This window comes from Orcinus orca, chromosome 3 (genome assembly GCF_937001465.1).
Source record: "Orcinus orca chromosome 3, mOrcOrc1.1, whole genome shotgun sequence".
Lineage (NCBI taxonomy): Eukaryota > Metazoa > Chordata > Mammalia > Artiodactyla > Delphinidae > Orcinus > Orcinus orca.
Window position 1 is genome coordinate 94,042,886 of NC_064561.1, and position 22,274 is coordinate 94,065,159.

The 22,274-nt window shown below is 43.3% G+C and overlaps 1 protein-coding gene across 4 annotated transcripts in view; it reads right to left on the bottom strand.

Moving 5' to 3' along the window:
- Nucleotides 1-22,274, bottom strand: part of MCC (MCC regulator of WNT signaling pathway) — a 430,805-nt gene that overhangs the window by 208,400 nt on the left and 200,131 nt on the right. Inside the window, exon 1 of one of the 4 annotated variants that reach the window (XM_049707488.1) lies at nt 19,591-19,738. The exons of the other annotated variants lie outside the window; for them this stretch is intronic. Coding sequence (XP_049563445.1) covers nt 19,591-19,635 — 45 coding nt within the window. The 5' untranslated portion in view covers nt 19,636-19,738. Of the gene's footprint in view, nt 1-19,590; nt 19,739-22,274 lie in introns of those variants that run through there. 4 annotated transcript variants of the gene reach the window in all.

The following is a 22,274-nucleotide window of genomic DNA, read 5'->3' on the forward strand; positions in this document are numbered from 1 at the left end:
TGTTTCACCCATTACTCATGGCTGTCGCCCATGTTGGCTTTGTTCCTACAGCCAAGGATGTTAGTATTCTTCCTCATTAATCCTTTCCCTCTCATACCATCTCCAAACTGGAATTTCCTCCTAGAAAGAAAAAGCTCACAAATTTTCTTGACAGCTATGGAAGTTACAAGTAATGTCTCTAAGATAATCATGATGACCGATCTCCCAGTATGTACGAAAGAAACCAGGAAAATACATATTGAACTTCGAGACAATATAGAACATCATGATTTTGTTGATACTAAGAGAGTTTTGTGAGTTGTGGTATTTATTTCAAGGGTATTTCACATGGCCAATGTTCCTTATAAACATCCAAATCATATGCTAATTACTTCAATTCTATCTATACCAATTCCTAGTTTTTATATGCCAACAATGACCCGACACTAAGTTAAGTTCTATAGGACCTATATAACTTTGAGCGTAACCTTCTGGTCTTATATTCGCTGTATAGTGGATTCATCAACTATGAAGTCCAATTACCTAGTTTATCACCCCTTCAAGCACAAAGACTGTACATTATTAACTAGCTTCCACCTTAACGGAAACTCAAAAATTACAAGGAAAACTAAAGTTTATCACTTCTAACATTGGATTTTCCAAACTCCAGAGAAAACAGAATCAACAAGTATGAACGCCACATCCATGTACATTGAGGTAGGGAAATAATGTAACAGAAACTTTTTCACATTTGCATTAATCATTTCTGCTTAAGCTATTTAATACAGTATGACTGTATCCCATCTGTCAATGCTGGAATACTAGGCCTCAGTGGGTGGATAAGGGGTTAATTAGTTGACTTTTGGAGTCAATTTTCCACAACTAGATGCCTACACACTAGCACACAACAGCAGCGGGCTATGTGAGCCTTCACGTCCACACCCATGCCCTGGTCTGCCAGCTTTTAGGTCGCCCCAAACGGTCCCTTTGCCTTCCTATGCCGGATTCACTTGCCTGAAAAGCTCCAAACGGGTGAGCCTGGAGAATCTGTCAGTTTATTTGGTAAGTTTTTCACATTAGCGTAAAATTCTGATTAACACATAAATTATATACACATATATTCAATGTATTAACACTTCAAAAAACTTCTAATTCTAGTGAAAGGTATTTTGAAAATTGATTAAAGCAAGAAAGGACCTGTTTGAACACTAAGAAGAATATAGGATTGCATATTAAGTATAATTAATCTAACATTTCTATGAGGCAGAACTTTTCTACAGATCTTCAGAAAAACCCAGCCTCTTTCCTGTGGGCAGAGTGCCTCAGGGTTTGGAGCCAGACAGCCTGGGCTTCAAGCTAGGCTCTACCACTTACTGTGTGACCTGGGGCAGATTTCTTAATGTCTGTCTTCTCAACTATAAAATGGAGATCATTAAAAGTATCTACCCAGGGGCAAAACCGGGTTTGGAGGAGCTATTGCTTACAGAGTGGGGAGTCATTTGCAAAGACATATGATTAAGTGGGATTAAATGAGATATTATACATAAAGCATCCAACATGTAGTGAGCGCTCTATGAACTTGACTATCACTAATATTAGTGAAACAAAATTTCACAAAAGAGCAAATGGCATAAGCCCATTCACTTTATCTCAAACTATTAGAGCAAAGGAAACAGGCTCCTTTGAAACAAACTGTTGGGGGTGGTGGGGGAGATGGAATATTTATTTACACAGCAAGCTGCCATGAGTTGAAATGTACAGAAATATGCATACTCGGGAGAGCACATGTTATCAAAAGGGTTTTTATGGTTTCCTATAAATACCTTAGATAACTAAACACAGACCCCAAATGCCTCTGGATGGCTCAGATTAGGAAGCACCTCATGTCGTGAATTTAAGAAGAGGTGACCAAAGTAATCACATTTACTGACTCCAAACACAAATATGAATGCAATGAAGTTTCCTTAACTTGCCAGATTCTCTGAAACCCCAGGTGTTATAAGTCCTGTGTTCCAAGAGACAATCTCGTGACTGACAACAGAAACAAGACTGCGATTTCTCTGTGATCTGTCGTTCTGAGGTGATGCTAACTTGTGTGTGCGCGCGTGCGCACTTTCCCTCCTGAGTCTCTTCCCCATCCCCACTCAGGCCAGATGTTAAGACAGAAAGGCTGAAGCATTTACCATTAAATCAACATTTCTGGGCTTCCCTGGTGGCGCAGTGGTTGAGAGTCCGCCTGCCGATGCAGGGGACACGGGTTTGTGCCCCTGTCCGGAAGGACCCCACATGCTGCGGAGCGGCTGGAGCCCTGGCCGCTGAGCCTGCGCGTCCAGAGCCTGTGCTCCGCAACGGGAGAGGCCACAACAGTGAGAGGCCGGCGGCGTATGGCAAAAAAAAAAAAAAAAGATCCGTGAAACTGAAAGAAAAATAGGCACTCAGTATTTGTCGACTAACTGAACTTAGTGGTGCTGACCTACTTTCAGGAACATTGTGATAGTTCATGAAAATGAAATCGCCTCATCATTACATTTATGACTGAAGACATTTTAACACATAAAGAAACCTCTTATACAAATACTGCCATACTACTGAAAATTACTTTTAAATAAAGTTGCTTACTATGATCCAGTCACTTTCAACATTTAGCACATATCAGATGAATGACTGACGCTCACTCAAGTTACTAGAAGTCTGAAATCTCAGATAAATGAATAATGTACTTGATTAAAATCAAGTGTTATGATGCTGCCAAGAAGAGGAGGCCTCCGAGAGCAACACTTCGATAATAAAATGCAATTAGCTTACCAGCTTCTTCCTTGTGAAACGTGTCTGCAAGCAGCGACTGCATCAGATCAGGGCAGAGGGACATGCTATAGGCCCGTATGATGCTTGAGGATGCGAGGGCAGGTCCCCCTTGACAGGCTTTCTACAAAACCAAAATCCCTGAAGAAAAGGGATGTACCCCTAGCTTTCAGTTTTCCTTCCAAAAGACAGAAAAATAGAAAGCTGCCCTGAGGACAGATATTATATATAGAAAACAAGCAGAGTTAAAATTGGACTCTTCTTCCTGCCCATTTCCTCAAGGAAACGCACAGCCCCACCCAGCCTTGTACATAATACTATACTTCTTCACGGATCCCGGATATGCAGCCTACAAGTAAAACATAAGCTGCTGAAAAGCAGCAACAGGTTCCTCGCTGAATGACAAACTCTTAGGTTCTAGCAATTCAGCACGAAGATACATGCAAGAGATACGAATGCCATCTTCAAGGGGAAAAAACCGAGGGCCTCATCCTTAGGACCCGTAGCCCCCTCCACGGATCGAGGTGGTAACTTCCAGCTGTGTGTTATTACCAACAATGCTCCTGAAACGCTGCCTCCTTGGTTCTGCTTCTCCTAGGCTGGGCCGAACGGATTTTCTGTAATTATTTAGGGGTGAGATGACTTGGCTCTCGGAGCTGCACAAAACTGTTCAATTGTTCCACAATAAAACTAGGGTCTATTTTTTTAAAAAAATCAATTCTGGGAACAACACAAAACTCTCCTCATCCTCTTCTTTTCACTTCACATTTTGGGTTCTTCAAAAGTATGATTTCAGTATACATAAGAAATGAATCAAAGAGGAATTTTCCTCTAAATAAAAACACTGGCTTCCTTTTTAACTTAGATTCCAATAACCAAACACATACATATACCGTGCTATTTCCCCAAAGGAATTCCTAAGTAAACTTAAATCTGATTCAGCTTGCAAGTGGATTCATTTCTTCAACCCATTCAATATGAGAAAAATACACGATCGTCTGAGAAAAAGTATATTTAAATGGAATTTAGTACATGAGAATTAAGAAGAACCCAATAATACTTAGAGGAACTGGGTGCGGGGAGTACAATAAAATGGTGGACGTGGATTTCACTGTCTTGGTATTTGAGAGCAGACTGCCTGGGAAACTCTCCTGGTCCACGTCTTTTCCATAACAGAACTACACAAGGAGATTTAGTGCTTGGAGAAGCACATCTTCCCTTATGGTGCAAAGAAGTTTCTCTGGGCATGAAATCTTCTGCAGAAAACCACTGTGATGAAAAGCCTTTCAGACTTCCATTCCCCCAGGAAACAAAACAGTTTCGAAAGGACATCTTTTACTTCAACTTTATACCAAGCTCGACGGCTCCAACTTTGCAGAAGCAGAAAGAACTAGAATCTGAACATTCTGTTCACTTTACCTAATTTTAGTAACCGTAAGACTTTGGCAGGGTCTGCCAGACTGTTTGGGAGTCCAGGAGACGAAGGCAGCATTAGTGGGGCTCCTACTACCATGTCCTTGGTATCCTGACCTGCGTAGGCTGGTCTTCCCCATGTTCATGGCAGACCCTTGAGTGCCCCCATCGGGGAATCCTATGATAGGGCATGATGCTGGCGGCAATACCCCCTTTTCAGGCTTCTCTGGCCCACACGACTAAGCCATGCTCCCAAGAGGGCGCGAGATGGCAGCCTGTAGGTGCAGGATACTTGACCTTGGGTTTGAAACGACATTGCGTCATTTATTGCACAAACCAAGAAGGACACCAATAATCTGGAATGCAAATATCAACCAATCCCAGAGCTGCTGGTTAGCAGACAGGCTTACAGGCTTGCAGGCCCCCAGGGAGGCAGTGTAGTGGTTAGAAGCACAGGCTCTGGAACCAGACTCCCGTGCTTCAATTTCAGCTGTGATGCTACATAGCTGTGTGACTTTGGACAAGTCACTTAATTTTTCTGTCTCTGCTTCCTCATCTGAAAAATAGGGATAATTACGTCTAAGGTGTTGAGGAGTGAAGGATTCGTTATGTTAATGAATTATCAAGTGCTTAGGATGCTGAGTGCCATATAGTGTTTGTCTTCATTATTAGTGTTACCAGCTATAAATATTGTTATTGCCCAAGCGAGGCACTCTCAGCACCAGCAATAGCACATTAAGCTCAAGCCCCAAGTTTCGGGCAGGGCAGATGAAGAGCCACGTAACCCTCAGAGAAGAGAACCAAGCTCCTCCAAGAGCTGATCCCATGTCTGCTCAGGGGGACTACATGGGTGCAGGCTTGGGAGGCTGGGCCAGGAGTGTGCTCCTGAAGGGCCGATGCCCAGGAGACTGACTTTATAACGAAGTTTACAAAATAATAAGTCAGAATGTGTACATTAAGAGAAAAGAAATCAAACCTTGGAATTCAGTTGTATTCACTCTGACACATTTTTTTTTTAAATTGGGAAGGAAAGTGGTAAACGGGGCTCCTAATGCACTAAAAGCCCTTGGGGTAGTCATTAAACACCTGCTAATTGACTGAACTTGCCTATTTGAAGAGAACTTGGAAACGGTATATGCCTTCAGGGAATAAGTCTTCACCTATACTATTCACTAAGTATCTGGCTTCTTAACAGTAACCATAGAATACAGTTTACATGTAAGTTAAATATTTAATTGGTATAAATATACTACTCAGCTCACTGAGGCAAAAATGTGAACATTTTATTTCTGCTTTATAATGAGTACGATTTTGGCCACCATGTTTAAAGCTAACACCACAGAAATGTTTGAGTTTCATACCTCAAAGATACTTTAATAAAATTTAGCTATTTTCCTTGACATCAATGAGTACCACAAGGTGGGGAAGTAAACAGGCAGAATCCATGAAAAGCAGCTGCTTCTACCGGTCATTTATCTTCACGTTCTTAAAATATTTTCAATGGAGAAACTCAGTTAAAAAAAATTGCAAACGAGGAAAACTGGTGCCTCCAGATTTAGGAGGTCATAATATTACCTAATCTTATTTCTGCTAAGGAGAATCCAAGTAAAGTTCAAATCTACAGAAGAGTCATTTACATTAAAATGATAGCTGTTCACTAAGGAAGCCGGTAAGGGGGGAAACACAGAAGCTTCCGGGCTAAAACAAGTAAGTGAATAAGAATCAGTTGTATTTTAGAGAAAGCACAGACACACACATGGGCTACAAGAGAGATAGAAGGTGTCTGAAAAATAAAATGGGGCTTCCTCATTGATCAGTCTCAGCTCTACTGTAATTTCTGACTGATTCAGAAACTTCCAAGGCTCTCAAAGCCAAGACAGGCAGGAGTTTTGATGTGTGTTGGCTGGATGCAAAATACTGCTGGAGATTTAATTTCTTCTAAGGCAAGAGCAGTGAAAAACAATCAGGGTCATCTCATGCTTGAAGGGTCAGAATTGAATTATTTTTCAACAACTGCAGAAAAATAATTTCCATGAATTGAGTACGATGAAAGGGGGGTAGGTATAAACTAAAGGAAGCATTCAGAGGTGAAGAAGGAAGTGTGTTTTGTGGATTTTCCCTCCTTTAACAATAATGGAGAGTTCAAATATTTCTGGCTGTTAGACCGGCATCAGACAGACATCAAGAATGCAGCTGTATTTGGCTTCCCACATGGCATAAGCAGCAGTCACAGTAATATACACTCAACTTCACAGTTACTTAAATTTAAAAAGTAGGCAATGCAAGAATTACAAAGCTTTGGGGGTGGGGACACCTGGGTAGTTTAGAATATAAAACATAGTAAAACATCAATTTACATTTCAATGCCTATCATTGCCAACTAATGTAGACATTCTTAAATCAGGCTGATGAAATTTTGGCACTTTTAGAAATGGCAGTAACATTTGGGGGAGAAAACTGTTTGTTTTGTAAACAAAGCAATTATATCTGATATAACTGAAAACTGGGGAATAAAGAGGAAAAAAAAGCCACCTAGGCAATCACTTTCCACAACTTATTATTGGCATTTTGTATATTTCATTCCAGTCTTTTTTTTTTCCCCTATTTCCTACGGTGGCAGTTAAACATAACACACAGAAAAACCCAGTTCAGCATTACATTCTCTCTTCTTAAAAAACTCTTCACTAAAGCTGTTGAAACAGAAACAACCTGGTCACTTAATCGAAACCAAATTTTGCTCACAGATTTCTCCCCACCTTAAGGTTTTGTGGTGGTAGTTGTTTGTTTGTTTTTAATTCAAAAACAAAGGCTGTTAATGCTAAGACTTCAAAAGTACAGACAAAGCCAGGAGATTAGAAAACATTGTCAACACATTCAGGAATTCCTGGGATTAGCCAGTGTTTGCCCTCCCAATGGGGTGTGGTGAGGACAGGATCCAGTCCTTACCAGGGTTTGACTCAGTCTCAAGGTGATGCAATGTGGCAGCAGGAAACGACTCAGGGTCTCAAATTTATAACAAAATTGTAGTTTCAATTTTTGTTAAACTGTTGTTTAGAACTTAAAACATATTTTCAAGGGAAATAGTACAAGAAAGGGGCTGGGGCGTATTTCTGCAAAATCTATTTAATCCTTGTAGTTTCAAACAAAGTTCTCAAAGATACGGTAACTGTGACAATTCACTGAAGTATGGAAAGAATATTCATCTATCTGTTTATTTCTCACCTGGTCCTTTAATGCCTAGTTTGTGCTTTATAAGGTACAGAATATTAATACAGGAGGGAAAGTATTTAATTTCTAAATATACAGAAATTGGCTATACAAGCTGTAAAAACTCAAACTACTTATTTGTTAGAGAAGTTTGGAGACCATTAGTTTTAAACAGTAACACCAGCATTACTCTTGTTTGCTACCATACTGATAACAAGATTTTTTTATAAAAATATGTCTCCTGTTTCAGGTGGGACAGCCCCAGGAATATATCTGTCATTGGAACATCCCATGACACCGTGGGTCTCTTTCAGAAATAAATTGAGTAATGGGAGTTTGGAATCCCAGAAAAGGGGTTCTGAGAGGAAGCAGGGCTACTTCATTTCTCCAGGGGGACTTTCATGAAGCAGTGGTTCTTAATCTCCTTCAGTTCAGCCCCCTCTTAATCTGACAAGTGGAATGGACCTTCTGCTTACACATGTTCAGGGGTTTGATTGATGTACTTGTTGAAACCACTCATGGATTCCTGGGACCATGATCCCAGGAAGCAGTACGTGGCCTCAGCCACAACTAGACAGGATCTCAGTTGTCAAGTCCGGATGGGGACTTAAGGTCCAATAATACATCCAAGTGCAGCTCATTTGTGGCAAATCCTCCACTGGGAAATGGCTTGTGTGGATAGAGCCTCAATCTGGGATGCTCATCTTAGTCAACCACGGTGTATACACTCATTTGTCACACACACATTTCTCATTTGTCAGATTTCCCACCGCGAGCTGCCAACTCTTCTCTGGGTGAAATCCAAACATGGAAGACAGAGTTCTGGTTCTGTGCCAGGTGCTACCAGTTTTTGATCATTACCTGGTCTCCTATTTCCAACTCAGTTTAGCTGATTGATTCTCCACATGGAGCCCACGTTGAGCTTTAAGATACAAATCCCATCAGGTCATTCATTATATTGTTTGTATCCTCCCATGGCTCCTCTCTGCCTACTTTAAAAAGTCCAAACCCTGCTCCTTTCTGGTTTCCTGTTCTGCAAATTTAATCTTTCTCAAGTGACTGTACTTTCCATGTATGAAGCAGAGAGTGGTGAGGAGCTGTTGTTACTGCCCATCCTGTTCCTTTTGGGGAAAACTTTCCCTTCTGTGTGGTTGCCAGAGGGCTGCTGCCTGAGCAAGGACAGTCATGATACCCATTCCCCATAGGGGCTGGTCTGGGGTCAGAACTGACCCAAGTGAACCTTCCCTGAGCTCGACATGCACGAGCACAATGAACAGAAGTGCAGAGTCAGGTATGAATCTAACAGCTGGGTCTCAGGATCTAGCCAAGGTCACTCATAGACTTACAAGTTATATGAGTTAATTTTGTTGTTGTTGTTTTAAGCTAACTTGGAATAGGTCCTCAACTTGCAACTGAAATAAACCTAGAATTCAGACCGTACTGAACTGACCCTCCTATGACAGATGCACCATCTGTTTATAAGGCTATAGGAGTAAATATGTCTGGATCGTTCAACAAAATGGGACGTAAGGACATCACACAGTCCATGATTCCCATGTTCGAGTTTATAAAGCTTCACTGAACGTCCGTCCTCTAATACGGCTTGTTTTATAGTTCAGTGAGACTTTTTACAGTGAGCGTAGTTTCAATGGAAATGGCCCGGATAACACATTTCCCTCCCGTAGAACGCTGAATGCTAACTGAAACAGAGTTTCTAGTCCTCTAACCTGTACTTCACTCAGAGCAAACCGGGCCATCTCATGAGCACGTGGGTGTGTGCGCTACAGCCAACAAGCATCTGTTCTCCGGGAGCCACAGCCTCGGGACCAGAAGAGCTGAGAACCGGAGCAGTCCCCCAGGCTACACTTTACATGCAAGCAACGACATTTCATGGGGACTTCAGTTACCATGTGGTTGTGGGTCTCCAGGTCTAGATGGAAGACCATGGAGGGAGAGGCGTGTGGCTTTTACACAAGCCGTCCTCCCCTTAGCTGGCTGCATGTGCGCCGGGAGTCACAGAATGCGGACCTATAAGGCACTGCAGAGACCAGGCCCTCATGCACAAATAAGGAGCTGGGTCCTAGAGGGGGAATAATTCAACTCAGAGCACCGCAGAGTCAGGTGGGAGGAGACTCCAGTCCCCGACCCACAAGGGACGTGCTCGTGGGGACATCCAGCTGCCTCTGGAACACAAGTGCCAACGTGCTGCCATGGGCTTTGCTTGCCCTATAAATCTGTTGGATCAGAGACTGAGTAACATCGGCAGATCATTTAGAAATTATGTAGGAATATCTTGAATTTCATAATAATAATAGGGTTTAAGTTACATGACATATTGATATAACACTGTACAGAAACTCAACTAACTTCCAGCCTTTTCTCTGGAGCACGATAACGGGCCGCTGGTTACATGTAGCAGAATGACTATACACTACTCACCCTACTCACCTCTTCTGTGCAAAGCCATCCAGATGATGGCAAAGCCCACCCCGCCCCCTCCCCCAAAAAAGACCTAAAGAGAAAGGTGAGGGCAAGAAATAGGAGGGAAGACAGCAGAAGAGCCATTTCAACAAATTTGGGAAGACAAAGCAGAGCGATCCCTGAGCTAACTTCCCCACTCTGCTGTAGCCTCTGAAGAACCTGCAGAGGGGATACTGAGAACAAACTGCTCTCACAAAACTCCAAAGAGGCGCAGGCCTGCAGACACCGTGTACCGCAGAGGACAGGAGTGAGACGTGAGACTAGAAGTGAAGGGACCGTTTGAAAGTTTATCTAGACAGAGACTGGACCCCACGTCTCAACCTTAACCCTTCACAGCTCTAGGACTGTGTCTTCTAACCTTGACCTTCTTCCCTCAACGACAGAGAACCCCGGGCAAAGTCGGGTATGAGGACTGCAGACCTCAGGCACTATGGGCAACACAAGTGAGGCTTGGATTGAGGGGGGGGGAAAAAAGGGGTATTTTTAAAATTATGCATTCTGAGCTCTGGGATTCAACTGCTGTTTTCCTTTCCCGAAGTTTTGTTTCTTCAAATGTAAGAAGCAGACACCCTTAAAGAAGGAAGTTAGAGAAATCTTCTCTGGAAAAACTAAGAAAAAAGTCTCCAGTTACTGTATAGACATTCAAGTTGGCAAAATAATTGGCTCCAAAGCCCACCTGTTGGCTAGTGTACCCTGCTCCACAGAGCTTCCAATTAGCTTCTTCACAGTTTTAAGTAGGAGCAGAGGACCAAGAGCACCATACATACATTTCAGGAACTACTCCAACAGAAGACAGACCAAGTCAAATAATACAGTGTAAAGGGAAAACTCTCCCTCTCATAAACCACACTTAATTTCTTCCATGACCTCTCACCCCTTACCAGGAGTAACCTAACACCCCCCACCACAGCCATCTTTGGCAAGTAGACCAATATGCATTGTATACCTGGATTCATTCACAACATTCTGAGCATCAACAAATTCTTTCAGGATATCATCTGACTTCCTGTGTGTTAGGAGACAGCTAGGCTAAACTTGGGGAAGAGGCCTTCTGTGGTATGTCACAAGGCATCCATTCTGGCTTACTCAACACTCACGCAAATTATTGATAAGTATGTCAATGGCATGGTTCTCGAACTTCTAGATGACACCACTCTAGGAAGGACAGCCAACATATATGCTGACAGAGCAAGGACCCTTCCCAAACCAAATTTTAAATGACAGGCAGAGTAAAGGACAAAATTGACTGAATCAAAAATTGTCTTACATTCATGTTTTTAGAGAGTTATACAAATAGAGGGAGATATGAATTACTAAGAATTATTAATAAATTAAGAACAAATATAGACAAATGGGACCTAATTAAACTTAAAAGCTTTTGCACAGCAAAGGAAAAGACAACTCAGAATGGGAGAAAATATTTGCAAACGAAGCGACCAACATGGAATTAATCTCCAAAATATATAAACAGTTCATGAAGCTCAATATCAAAAAAACTAACAGCCCAATCAAAAAATGGGCAGAAGATCTAAATAGACATTTCTCCAAAGAAGACATACAGATAGCCAAGAGGCATATGAAAAGATGCTCAACATTACTATTAGAGAAATGCAAATCAAAACTACCATGAGGTATCACCTCACACCGATCAGAATGACCATCATCAAGAAAACCTACGGACAATAAATGCTGGAGAGGGTGTAGAGAAAAGGGAACCCTCCTACACTGTTGGTGGGAATTTAATTGGTACAACCATTATGGATAACAGTATGGAGGTTCCTTAAAAAACTAAAAACAGAGCTACCATATGATCCAGTAACTCTACTTCCGGGCACATATCCAGAGAAAACAGTCATTTGAAAAGATACATGCACCCCCAATGTTCACTGCAGCATTAGCCAGGACATGGAAGCAGCCTAAATGCCCACTGACAGAGGAATGGATAAAGAAGATGTGGTACATATATACAATGGAATATTACTCAGCCATAAAAAAGAACGAAATAATGCCATTTGCAGCAACACGGGTGGACCTAGAGATTGCCATACTGAGTGAAGTAAGTCAGTCAGAGAAAGACAAATATATGATATCACTTATATGTGGAATCTAAAAAAACGGTACAAAAAAACTTATTTACAAAACAGAAATGGTCACAGATGTAAAAAAAACAAACTTATGGTTACCAGGGGGAAAGGCGGGGGGGGTGGGGGTGGGAGGAGGGATAAATTGGGAGATTGGGAATGACATACACACACTACTATACATAAAATAGATAACTAATAAGGATCTACTGGAGAGCACAGGGAACTCTACTTGATACTCTGCAATAATCTATATGGGAAAAGAATCTAAAAGAGAGTGGACAGATGTATGTGTATAACTGATTCACTTTGCTGTATAGCAGAAACTAACACAACATTGTAAATCAACTATACTCCAATTTTAAAAAAAAAGAAATTAAAAACAGAAAAACATGACCTCAGGAATCTGCTTCCTACACATTCAGCGACTCTTCTATAAAACGGTTCCCCAAAGTCTAACACCATGTTGGACGGCAGCAGGAGAAGATGAATGCTGGGGCGCTGAGGGCCTTCTGTGCACTGGCGTCCCACGGCTGGACCTGGCTGAGATAGCTGACAGGCACCGCGCTTCAAGAGGGCGCTGGGGGCTTCCCTGGTGGCGCAGTGGTTGGGAGTCCGCCTGCTGATGCAGGGGACGCGGGTTCGTGCCCGGGTCCGGGAAGGTCCCGCATGCCGCGGAGCGGCTGGGCCCGTGAGCCATGGCCGCTGAGCCTGCGCATCCGGAGCCTGTGCTCCGCAACCGGAGAGGCCACAACAGTGAGAGGCCCGCGTGCCGCAAAAAAAAAAACAGGGCGCTGGGCAGGGCAGCACGTGACAGACAAGCGCCACCAGACTGGCACAGCTTAAGACTGCACAGGCTGAGGAAGTGTGCGCTTCCCACGGAGGGGCTTGAGAAAGCGTTCTCTCCAATCTCACCAAGAGGAACAGAAAACTGTGCCATGGGAAACTGAGGAGGTGAAGCTGTGACTTCACAAAAACCAGTAACAAGAGTCAGACAGGACCAAGAGACGTGAACACGCACCCACCTACAGGAATCGGTGGTAGAGGGTGTTCCCACTCCCCATTCAGACTAGGATCAGCAAATAAATCCAGTTCACAGTGCGATGCCACGTGGGAAAACTCTTGTTTCTAGTCAGTTATTCATTTTACAAATTTAAGCCAAAACATCCAGTCGAGTAGTCTACTGAATTCTGAAAATAACAACATGCCTTCTGTATCCCTCATCTTGCAATCGATACATTCCAGAAGCCCAGGTCTAAAAATGGCTGTCTAACCACGATTTCCATTTTCTTTCTTTTTTTAATGGGATGGTATCAAGTACTGGCATGATCTAGAATTTTACTGCAGTTACAACAGCCCATTTCCATTAAGGAATCATCAGCCCATATAAAAGGTCAAGAAAATGCTATTGTATTAAAAGAAACAATTATTAACTCACATGGCCACAAAGCTGTGACAGACACAGAATAACCTTGAGTACCAACCTCCGGCCTGGCACCCAAGGCCCTGCAGTGGGGCTCCTGGAAGCCCAGTTCTCAGGGCTGTCCTTCCTTCGCCTCATATGGCAGCCAAGAGACCCCACATCCTACATTTCTCTATCTCCTTTCCTTGCTTCAGGCTCTCCCACCCATTCAACACCCAGGTCGACCCACATGTGAGTTCTCTACACGATGCTTTGCAGTGGATTAGAACACGAAATACCCAGCAATGGTGAGCACGTACCAGGATCCCCTTCTACTGTGTAAGCAAAGTAAACATATAAACATCTGGTTAAGATGTTTCTTTGGATAGTATATATGGAAATATTGAAATTATCTAAATAATTGATTGACACATCTGGCTTATCTAATAAACAAATATCCAAATGGGAACATGCCTCTGTGACTCCCAAATTATGTATGTAATGTGATTATGATTGTTGGCCTCAGTTGCTGATATATTTCTAACAACACATGGAATCATCTATGTTTCCATGAACTATAAACAAAATAAATACCCACAGATAAGTGATCTGCAAGTAGACTTAAATACTAAAGCCTATAGGAATAAACTAAATGTATTTTGATCTTCCAATAGTTACACTTTGAGTAAATGGAGGAAACACTCCACATTATATAATACTTGATATAATCTCTGGAATTGGAGAGAGAATGCATTAAACATCTGCTCTGAAGTTTAGCCTATACATTTCGAAACTTTAGATGTGTCAGCTTAAAAAAAGAAAAAAGCCTTAAATAACATTTCTAAATAAATTTAGCTACTAGGAATATCTCTTGTGACTGAGAATTTACTTAGTCAGAAAGATAAAATGTCAGACTCCAAAAGGAAGGAAACAAAATTAGTGCAAATCCATAACCACTCTCTCGCTGGAGAAAGGATTTCACTAAGTGAATTTACTGAGTTCTGCCTCTTGGAGGTTAGTAGTATAGATAGCTCAACAACGGGAAGAGATGCCTCCCTAAAGTAATTAGGAAAATAATGTTTCACTTTACTGCTATCCCCAAACACCACACCTATATATTCTTATCAGTAAAACACTCCCTAAGTATGTACAAAATTTAAGTCCACTGTGACAATAAATGTGTCAGATAAAAATCTGAGTTTTCCTTTGTTGTTCCACCAGCAATGTTGCCCACAAGTATACAAAAATTAGTATCAATTAGTCAACATGGGTTAGAAAAAAATTATACAGACTTGCTGGATTAAATCATCTGGGTAGCTCTTGCTTCTGGAAAGCACATAAAAATATTTTTTTCCATGGAGGTTCAACCCAAAGACCCTTGAGAAGTGAACCACAGAAATATCTTATTTCCTCTTTTTTGTGTTGTCCAAGTCATCTGGTTTCTTTTTTTTCACCCAACTGAACATTTTAAGTTGATTAAATTAAATGTGCTGAAGCCATCGGCCATCCAACTAGTCAGAGAAAGGTTAGCAGAGTGGAATACAGTCTTTGCCACAATATCTTTGGAGCAATCAAGGACATAAAGCCTATAAGAAGTATATCACCAGGGTATGGCGCAGTGGTTAAGAATCCGCCTGCCAATTCAGGGGACACGGGTTCAAGCCCTGGTCCGGGAAGATCCCATATGCCGCAGAGCAACTAAGCCCGTGCGCCACAGCTGCTGAGCCTGCACTCTAGAGCCCTCGAGCCACAACTACTGAGCCCACGTGCCACAACTACTGAAGCCCGCGCACCTAGAGCCCGTGCTCCACAACAAGAGAAGCCACCGCAATGAGAAGCCCGCACACCGCAACGAAGAGTAGTCCCCACTTGCTGCAACTAGAGAAAGCCCGCGCGCAGCAACGAAGACCCAACGCTGCCAAAAATTAAAATAAATTTATTAAAAAAAAAAAAAGAAGTATACCACCAGGGTAAAAGTTGGTTTGGAATTCAGCGTAAGAAACGGGACTCCTAGCGATTAACGTTGAAGTTGTGTCATCACGCTGCAACCTTCCTAGGGGACGTGCAGCCTCTCAGTTTCAGTAACACATGTCTGACAAACCTCATAGTTTTATTTTAATCCCCTCCCCCAAAAGATGGAAAATCCAAAGAGATCCAAGCCATAAAAAACTCCTACTGAGACAATTTAAAACCCATTCAATCACAGCAACTGCCACTTTGAAAGGAAAAAAAAAGTCACTAGGAGTAAGGGCCAACAATGTAATCAACATCTAATGGGATCAGAAAACGTCTGGATGTCTGGGCTTCACGATGACATGGGGGCCAAGGAGAGCAGTATTACTTCAGAGGTTTTAGAAAAAGATCTTGTTAGAAAGGCTTTGAGATACAGTCCTAACCAAAAATATTTCCCGAGGCGAAGATGGGGAACGAAAAAGAATGAAGTTTCTGTAGAAAAGAGAGACATGTGGATTCAGTTATAGAAGATGGTTTTCTAGAAGAGAATTGATAAACAATGGCAGGGAAAAAGCATGTAGCCAGAATTTTGAGACTCTGTGTAGCAACTCAGATTCTAGAAGTTTTAGAGTTCCAGAGACAGTTACGTTTCTGCTTGCCTGCCCCTAATCAGAGATTTAGTACAATGAAATCCCTACCCATTGAAGTATTTTTTAAAATTGATAAGTGGGAAGTCAATTCATTCTTCCAAAAGCAGTTTCTCGTGAAAAGTAGCCTCATCTTGATTTAGAGGAAGAGAAATATAAAGGGGGAAAGCTTATCCCAGCAGAAAGAAGGGCAGTGATATATCATGGAACTGAAAGGAACTCAGATTATGTCTTCCAGATTGAGGGGTGGCGTGGGGAAGAAGAGGGGGACTTCATTTTTAGGAGAACAGGAAGGCCAAGTGATGACTTTGCTAAGTACATGCTACTTGCCAGTTCAACCAGGAATTCGGAGGAATGGAAAGAAGTGGCAGCTAATCCTATTTAGGACACAGACAGAGGCTGATAGCCAAGTAAATGAATCCTAGGAGGAGATACTGTCTTTTGTTTCCAGTTGTGAGCTCTTCATAATTTTTTTTTTTCCCCCAAAAGTTGTCTCATCACTTTTTGTGATTGTGTTTAAGGAAAAATCCTTCCACTTTATTTGTGAACTCTCCATCCTGTCTTTATTAAGTTACACATTGCTTCTGTAAACCACTCTATTCTCCTTCTTAATCATAACAGGGAAGCGGAGACTGCAGTGCAGATATCGTTTCCAAATCCAATCCCTGGAGTCGTTCATATAACATTAGGTTTAGGACCTGAGAAATGGCTTCAGCTCCCTTCGTAGTTAAGTACGCAGAAATGGAGGCCCAGAGAGATGAGGAGATATGGCCAGGTTCTCTGTGCTTGTAGAGGCGGAAGTAAGATCCTAACCCAGTTTTCTCCACTTGGTTCATTGTTCAGTCCATTATGGAACCCATTCTTTCTACCTTTGTTCTGAAATGGTATGATGAAGAAGATGCTGGACATTGGAGATGGAGTCTTAAGACATGACCCTTGCCCTGGAGCAGTTTACAACTGGGCGGACACATGAAAACACAGCTGATAATATGGTCAGTGAAAAATCCTACAGGAATCCAAAGAGGGAAGCTTTGCCAACGGGCAGGGCCAGCAGAGGAAGGCTTTGGTGGAGAAAGAGTAAAGAACAGGTGAGGGCCAGAGGAGACCACTCTAAGTGGGGAAGGGAAATGCGGGTACAGTCCCATCCCCAGCACACACAGATAGATGTTGGAATGACTCATGATACATCTAAGACAACAGAGAACAATGTGAACAGAGACGAGAAGGAAGGAGAAAAACTACAGAAAGCCTTCAGTGCCAAGCTATGAAATTTGGCCTGTATTCATCAGACTGGCTGTAAAGATGTCTGTTGGTACAGATTGAAGTTTTAGTAAAAATAAAAGTGATGTGTACAAGGCAGCCTTTTAGGAGAATAACTCTGGAAATACAGTGCAAGATAGACTGAAGAAAGACTAGAGTCAGGGAACCTGGGGAGAGGAGTTCAGGTATGAGAAGGTGGGGACTGGTAAGCAGAGGAAGGAAGGACCTTTCTTCCTCAAAGAAAGGTCAATGGGATTTGGCCATCAACTGGATGCGGGCAGGAAAGGAGATGGAGGAATCGAATTAGGCTCCAGATCCTCAGGTACAGATACGAGAGGATGGTGTCTCCCCGACCAGAGAGCGCGATGTCAAATGCTGAACCAAAGCTCTGGAAAGACACCAGGAAGCATACTGTTGGGTGTCATACAGAAGAGCCAAACCCTGAGGGTGACTGAGTCATGCAAGGAGTCCCAGAGCTCAGCCTGTGGGGCAGGCCATTGTCAGGGGGCAGGAAGAAGCAGGAGAAGTCAGGGAAGGGAACAGACAAGGAAGAGCCTCAGGAGGAGGCAAAGGACGAAAGGCAGGAGGGAGCTTCATGATAGCACTAAATGCCCAGGTAATCAAAGTCAATGGACACAAGAGAAAACACACTGGACGAGGTGATTAGAAGATCATGGATATTAGAAGAAAAAGTAAGAAAGCCGTTGGTAAGCAATGAAACAAAAAGAGACATGGGAATATGAATAATCTACATTGATTATTTGTGAGTAAGAAGTAAAACAGCAAAATCTAAAAGGCAGTGAGATAACAGAAGGCTCTGTGCACCGTGATTCCAGAAACCAGAGATTTAACAGTGATACCAGCTCCCCGGTGCTGAGCATGAAACACGGGCCCTGCACTGTGCTCCGCGTTTGACCTGTGTTAATGAACTCTGCCCCTACAACAGGTCTGCAAAGTGAGTCCTATTAGTCCCTTTTTTTTTTTTTTTTTTTTTTTGCTGTACGCGGGCCTCTCACTGCTGTGGCCTCTCCCGTTGCGGAGCACAGGCTCTGGACGCGCAGGCTCAGCGGCCATGGCTCAGGGGCCCAGCCGCTCCGCGGCATGTGGGATCTTCCCGGACCGGGGCACAAACCCGTGTCGCCTGCATCGGTGGGCGGACTCTCAACCACTGCACCACCAGGGAAGCCCAGTCCCATTTTTTAAATGTAGAAACTGAGGCACTGAGAGGTTCAGGAACTTGTCCAAGGTCACAAGCTAATGCATGGTAGACCCACGGGTCCCAGGCTGTCAGGCTGCCCTCATCTGCACCCTTAGTCACTGTGCTCTTCTCCACCAGGTACTGTGTAACCTTGGACAAGGACAGGTCTTTCGAGCCTGTTTTCTCACCTGGAAAATACGATTAGGCATCACTGATACCTGACATTTCCAGCCTTAACATTCTAAGATGCTGGGGCTCTGTGTTAGAGGCTGTCTTTGAAAAGTCTTTAATGAAAGACACAACTTCTTTCCCTTTTTTGGGTTCTACCCATCTCAACGAGACACTTCACTGTATTTACAATGAAGCCAGGAACCCAACAGAGGGTGCTAACCCTGGCTTGCATCTTCTTGCTTTCAACAGGCAGCTAGAGATTAGAGTCACCCTGGAGGATGTGAATCAGACCAAGCGCAGTACTACGTTTTCTCATGTGTTACCACTGCCTCACTGCTTCAGTAAATATAAATTTTATACCTAAGCGAAGCTGATATATGAGGACAGTGTAAGAAATGATCCGGCTGCTTCTGCAATTTCCTTAGTGTGGAAACCCTGGTGGTCTTCTAAACACTAACGGGACATAGGTCACATCTTCTTGGTCCAATACATTTACCATAGTAAAGGTACTGTCACCATGCTATCCCACGGTAATAGTGAGGTTCTGATTTTAAAAAAAATTTTCTGCACCAGGAGCAGGACAGAGCAACGTTGTCTGGTGCTTGGCGCACAGGCAGCAATCTCTCTCGTGTAAATGCCTGACTGAACACCACTCTCTCCTCTGCTGCCTCAGAAAGGAAACGATGAGCTGATGGAGAGCAAAGCCGAATCCCTGTTGTTTACTCTACAACAATTATTCTCCTTCAAATGCCAATCCCAACAACATAAAGATCCACTTAGAATCAAATGAAACACAGAAAGATCAGGAAGTCAGGGGAGAGATGAGGACAGTAAGACTTCCCTACATGCCTGAGGACAAGTCAGAAAAAAAAACAATTCCTCACGGCCCCATCTCCCCAGCGTCCAAGCTGTATACTAACTCATTCTTTTCCTTCATAGCTTTCGGTGATGACGAGATTTCCTTTCACATCTGGCAAGCCCTTACCCTCTACTTACATTCCAACCCCATTCTTTCCAGCCTCCGCCCTGCTGCTGTTCCATTAGTTATTTCCTCTCCTGTGTATCTTCTCCCTTCCTTCTGGTTCACCCCACCAATGTGCTCAGGTAGATCTGGATGTCTCTGCACTTCTGTGTTAGGGGCATGTAGAACACACCTGCCTCTGTTGGGTTTCAAGGGCAGGAAGCAGAGCTATGCAGAGCGGCATGCTTCCTCTCCCTTTCAGTCCTGCTCAACCAGAGCCAGTCTGGACACGTTTATCAGATGGATGAAGATGACCTTCAGGCCCTCTTACCCACTGTGCCTTATTCTGGTGTCACTGTCTACCCATAATCCTTTGGTTTTGCCACTTGCTAAACCAATCCTCTGTGATGTTACTAGCCTCTTCACACTCCAAAACACAGTCTTTAAGAAGGAAAACAAAACTGGTTAAAGAAAAAAGAAATATTGTAGAATTTCAGGAATCCCTAGCAAAAAATAAGAAACCTCCAGAAGGAACAGAACTTCCCTGGCATTCTGAAACCCAGACAGAAAAGACTGTCTCCCTATAAAGCCAGTCTTGCTTCCCATAGTGTCTCCAGATGCGCAGCATACAGAGGAGTGGAAGGCGGTCAGTGAGGACTCGCCAAGTGTCCTAAGTGACACAAGACATCAGGTCATTTTTTGTTTGTTTGTTTTTTGCGGTACGTGGGCCTCTCACCGCCATGGCCTCTCCCGTTGCGGAGCATAGGCTCCGGACACGCAGGCTCAGCGGCCATGGCTCACGGGCCCAGCCGCTCCGCGGCATGTGGGATTTTCCCGGACCGGGGCGCGAACCCGTGTCCCCTGTATCGGCAGGCGGACTCTCAACCATTGCACCACCAGGGAAGCCCCCATCAGGTCATTTTATCAAGAAGAAGAGTCCAACCGAGAGACAGGGAGGAGCCCTTTCCGCAGGAGAGTCAATGACTGCTCGAGTGTCGGAGATGGAAATGCTGCCTTGAAGATCAACAGTTCAACCTCCTTAGTTTACATGAAAGGAAACAGGGATGTAGAGGAAATCTGCTCAGTGGTCACACAGCAGGACACAGACAGTGCTGCGATTAGAGCCCACGCTCCTTGGGTCGCCATCCCAATTCGCCCTGCTACCAGCACACTGCCTCCCGACCTCTGTTCTTTTACACACTGAGACATGGACCTTTCTAAACTAACACAAGTCTGTCATCTTGTGTTCTTGCTATTGGAATCCAAACATCAATCACAAAGTTATGTCACACTTCCTGAGGAGTACATGGAATTGTTTATGTAAGCGGTGTGGGGAATTCGGATCAAATGGTCAGTGAGTGATTCAAAACTGAAGACAAAGACGGCCAACACTGGAAAATGCATGTGCCTTTTTCTAATGGGCTAGATTCCAAACACATGTAATACTACTCCTTCTACTTCCTACGTTTTGGTGACTGGAAATCTTGGGGTTAGTCCAAGGTCAACCTACATGCACAAAGGGAACTCCCTAGGATGGGCTTAGAAAAAAAACATGGCCCCACAAACAGGTAAATTTAGGGCACATCACTTCAATAAACTATCTCAACTGATGATTTTTGTTCCAAGTGTTATGTCGCACAAGGGATATATACCTTTTCCTTATTGGCTTAAGAGGCAGAGATTTTATCCGGAAGGATTTCTTAGGGTACTCCCTCAACAATACAATCAAAACTGCTTTATTCAGCTCTCCTTTCCTGCATGTTAACACGTCGCTATTGGCCAGAGGAAAATAAAGTTATCCAGTCTCTTAGCTTATGAACCTCAGAAGATTTCTAGTTGTCACCTCGTTGCCTTTGTGAATGGCAGCTGTGGTGACCACATCATCAGGAATATTTACTTAAGTATGGCCAAGCCAAAAGGTATTCTTTTTAATAACTTTTAATCAGTACGGCCTGCATTTTTCTTTTTAAACAAAAGATCAAGCATTGCCTAGGTTAGATTCCAACCTTTTAGAATTTAAATTTCCACGTTATCCCATTTGTTTATGCTTGGAAAAAAAGTGCCAACAGAGAGTGTACTAAGAAAAACCTTAAGATAGCAACAGCTGCTCTGATAGTTTGGAATCCTTGGCAGTGGGGTCTCTAATAGCCTGGATGACTAATGGAGAGCTGCGGGGTCCTGGCAGGTAACTGAGTGAGTCACAAGACCTGTGCCCAGCGGAGAAGGTATGGCCTGCCTACAAGGGCTGCAGCTCTTCAGGCTTGGCCAGTTACTACAGTGAGGAAGACCATCTCAGTGCAGCCAGATCTTCCTCTTCCTCAGGAGAAACCATGCAACCAGGGTTAGGGGAGGTCTCAGCTTTGTAAAATGTTAACTCAAGTAGAAGACAAAACACTGTGCCTGAGTGACTATGCCCACGGGCTAGACTTGGTTGCCAGTTGGCAGAGGGAAGAGGGAAGAGGGAATAATGCATATTCCATGCTACGGGAAGAGAGAATAATGCATATTCGATGCTACTGTTAAAATTACTTTTGAGTGTTAGTCTCAAATCCTCCAGTGGCCTGAGGGAATGTGTAAAAGCAATAGGAACATGAGCAGAGACAGCCAATTATTAAGGTTTTATGGACATCGGAGACAAATGAAGCATTCACTTTCTCTGTAAAGTCACTGGGTTAATGCAAATAAAACCCCACCCTCTGTCCACTACCAGATCGACCTG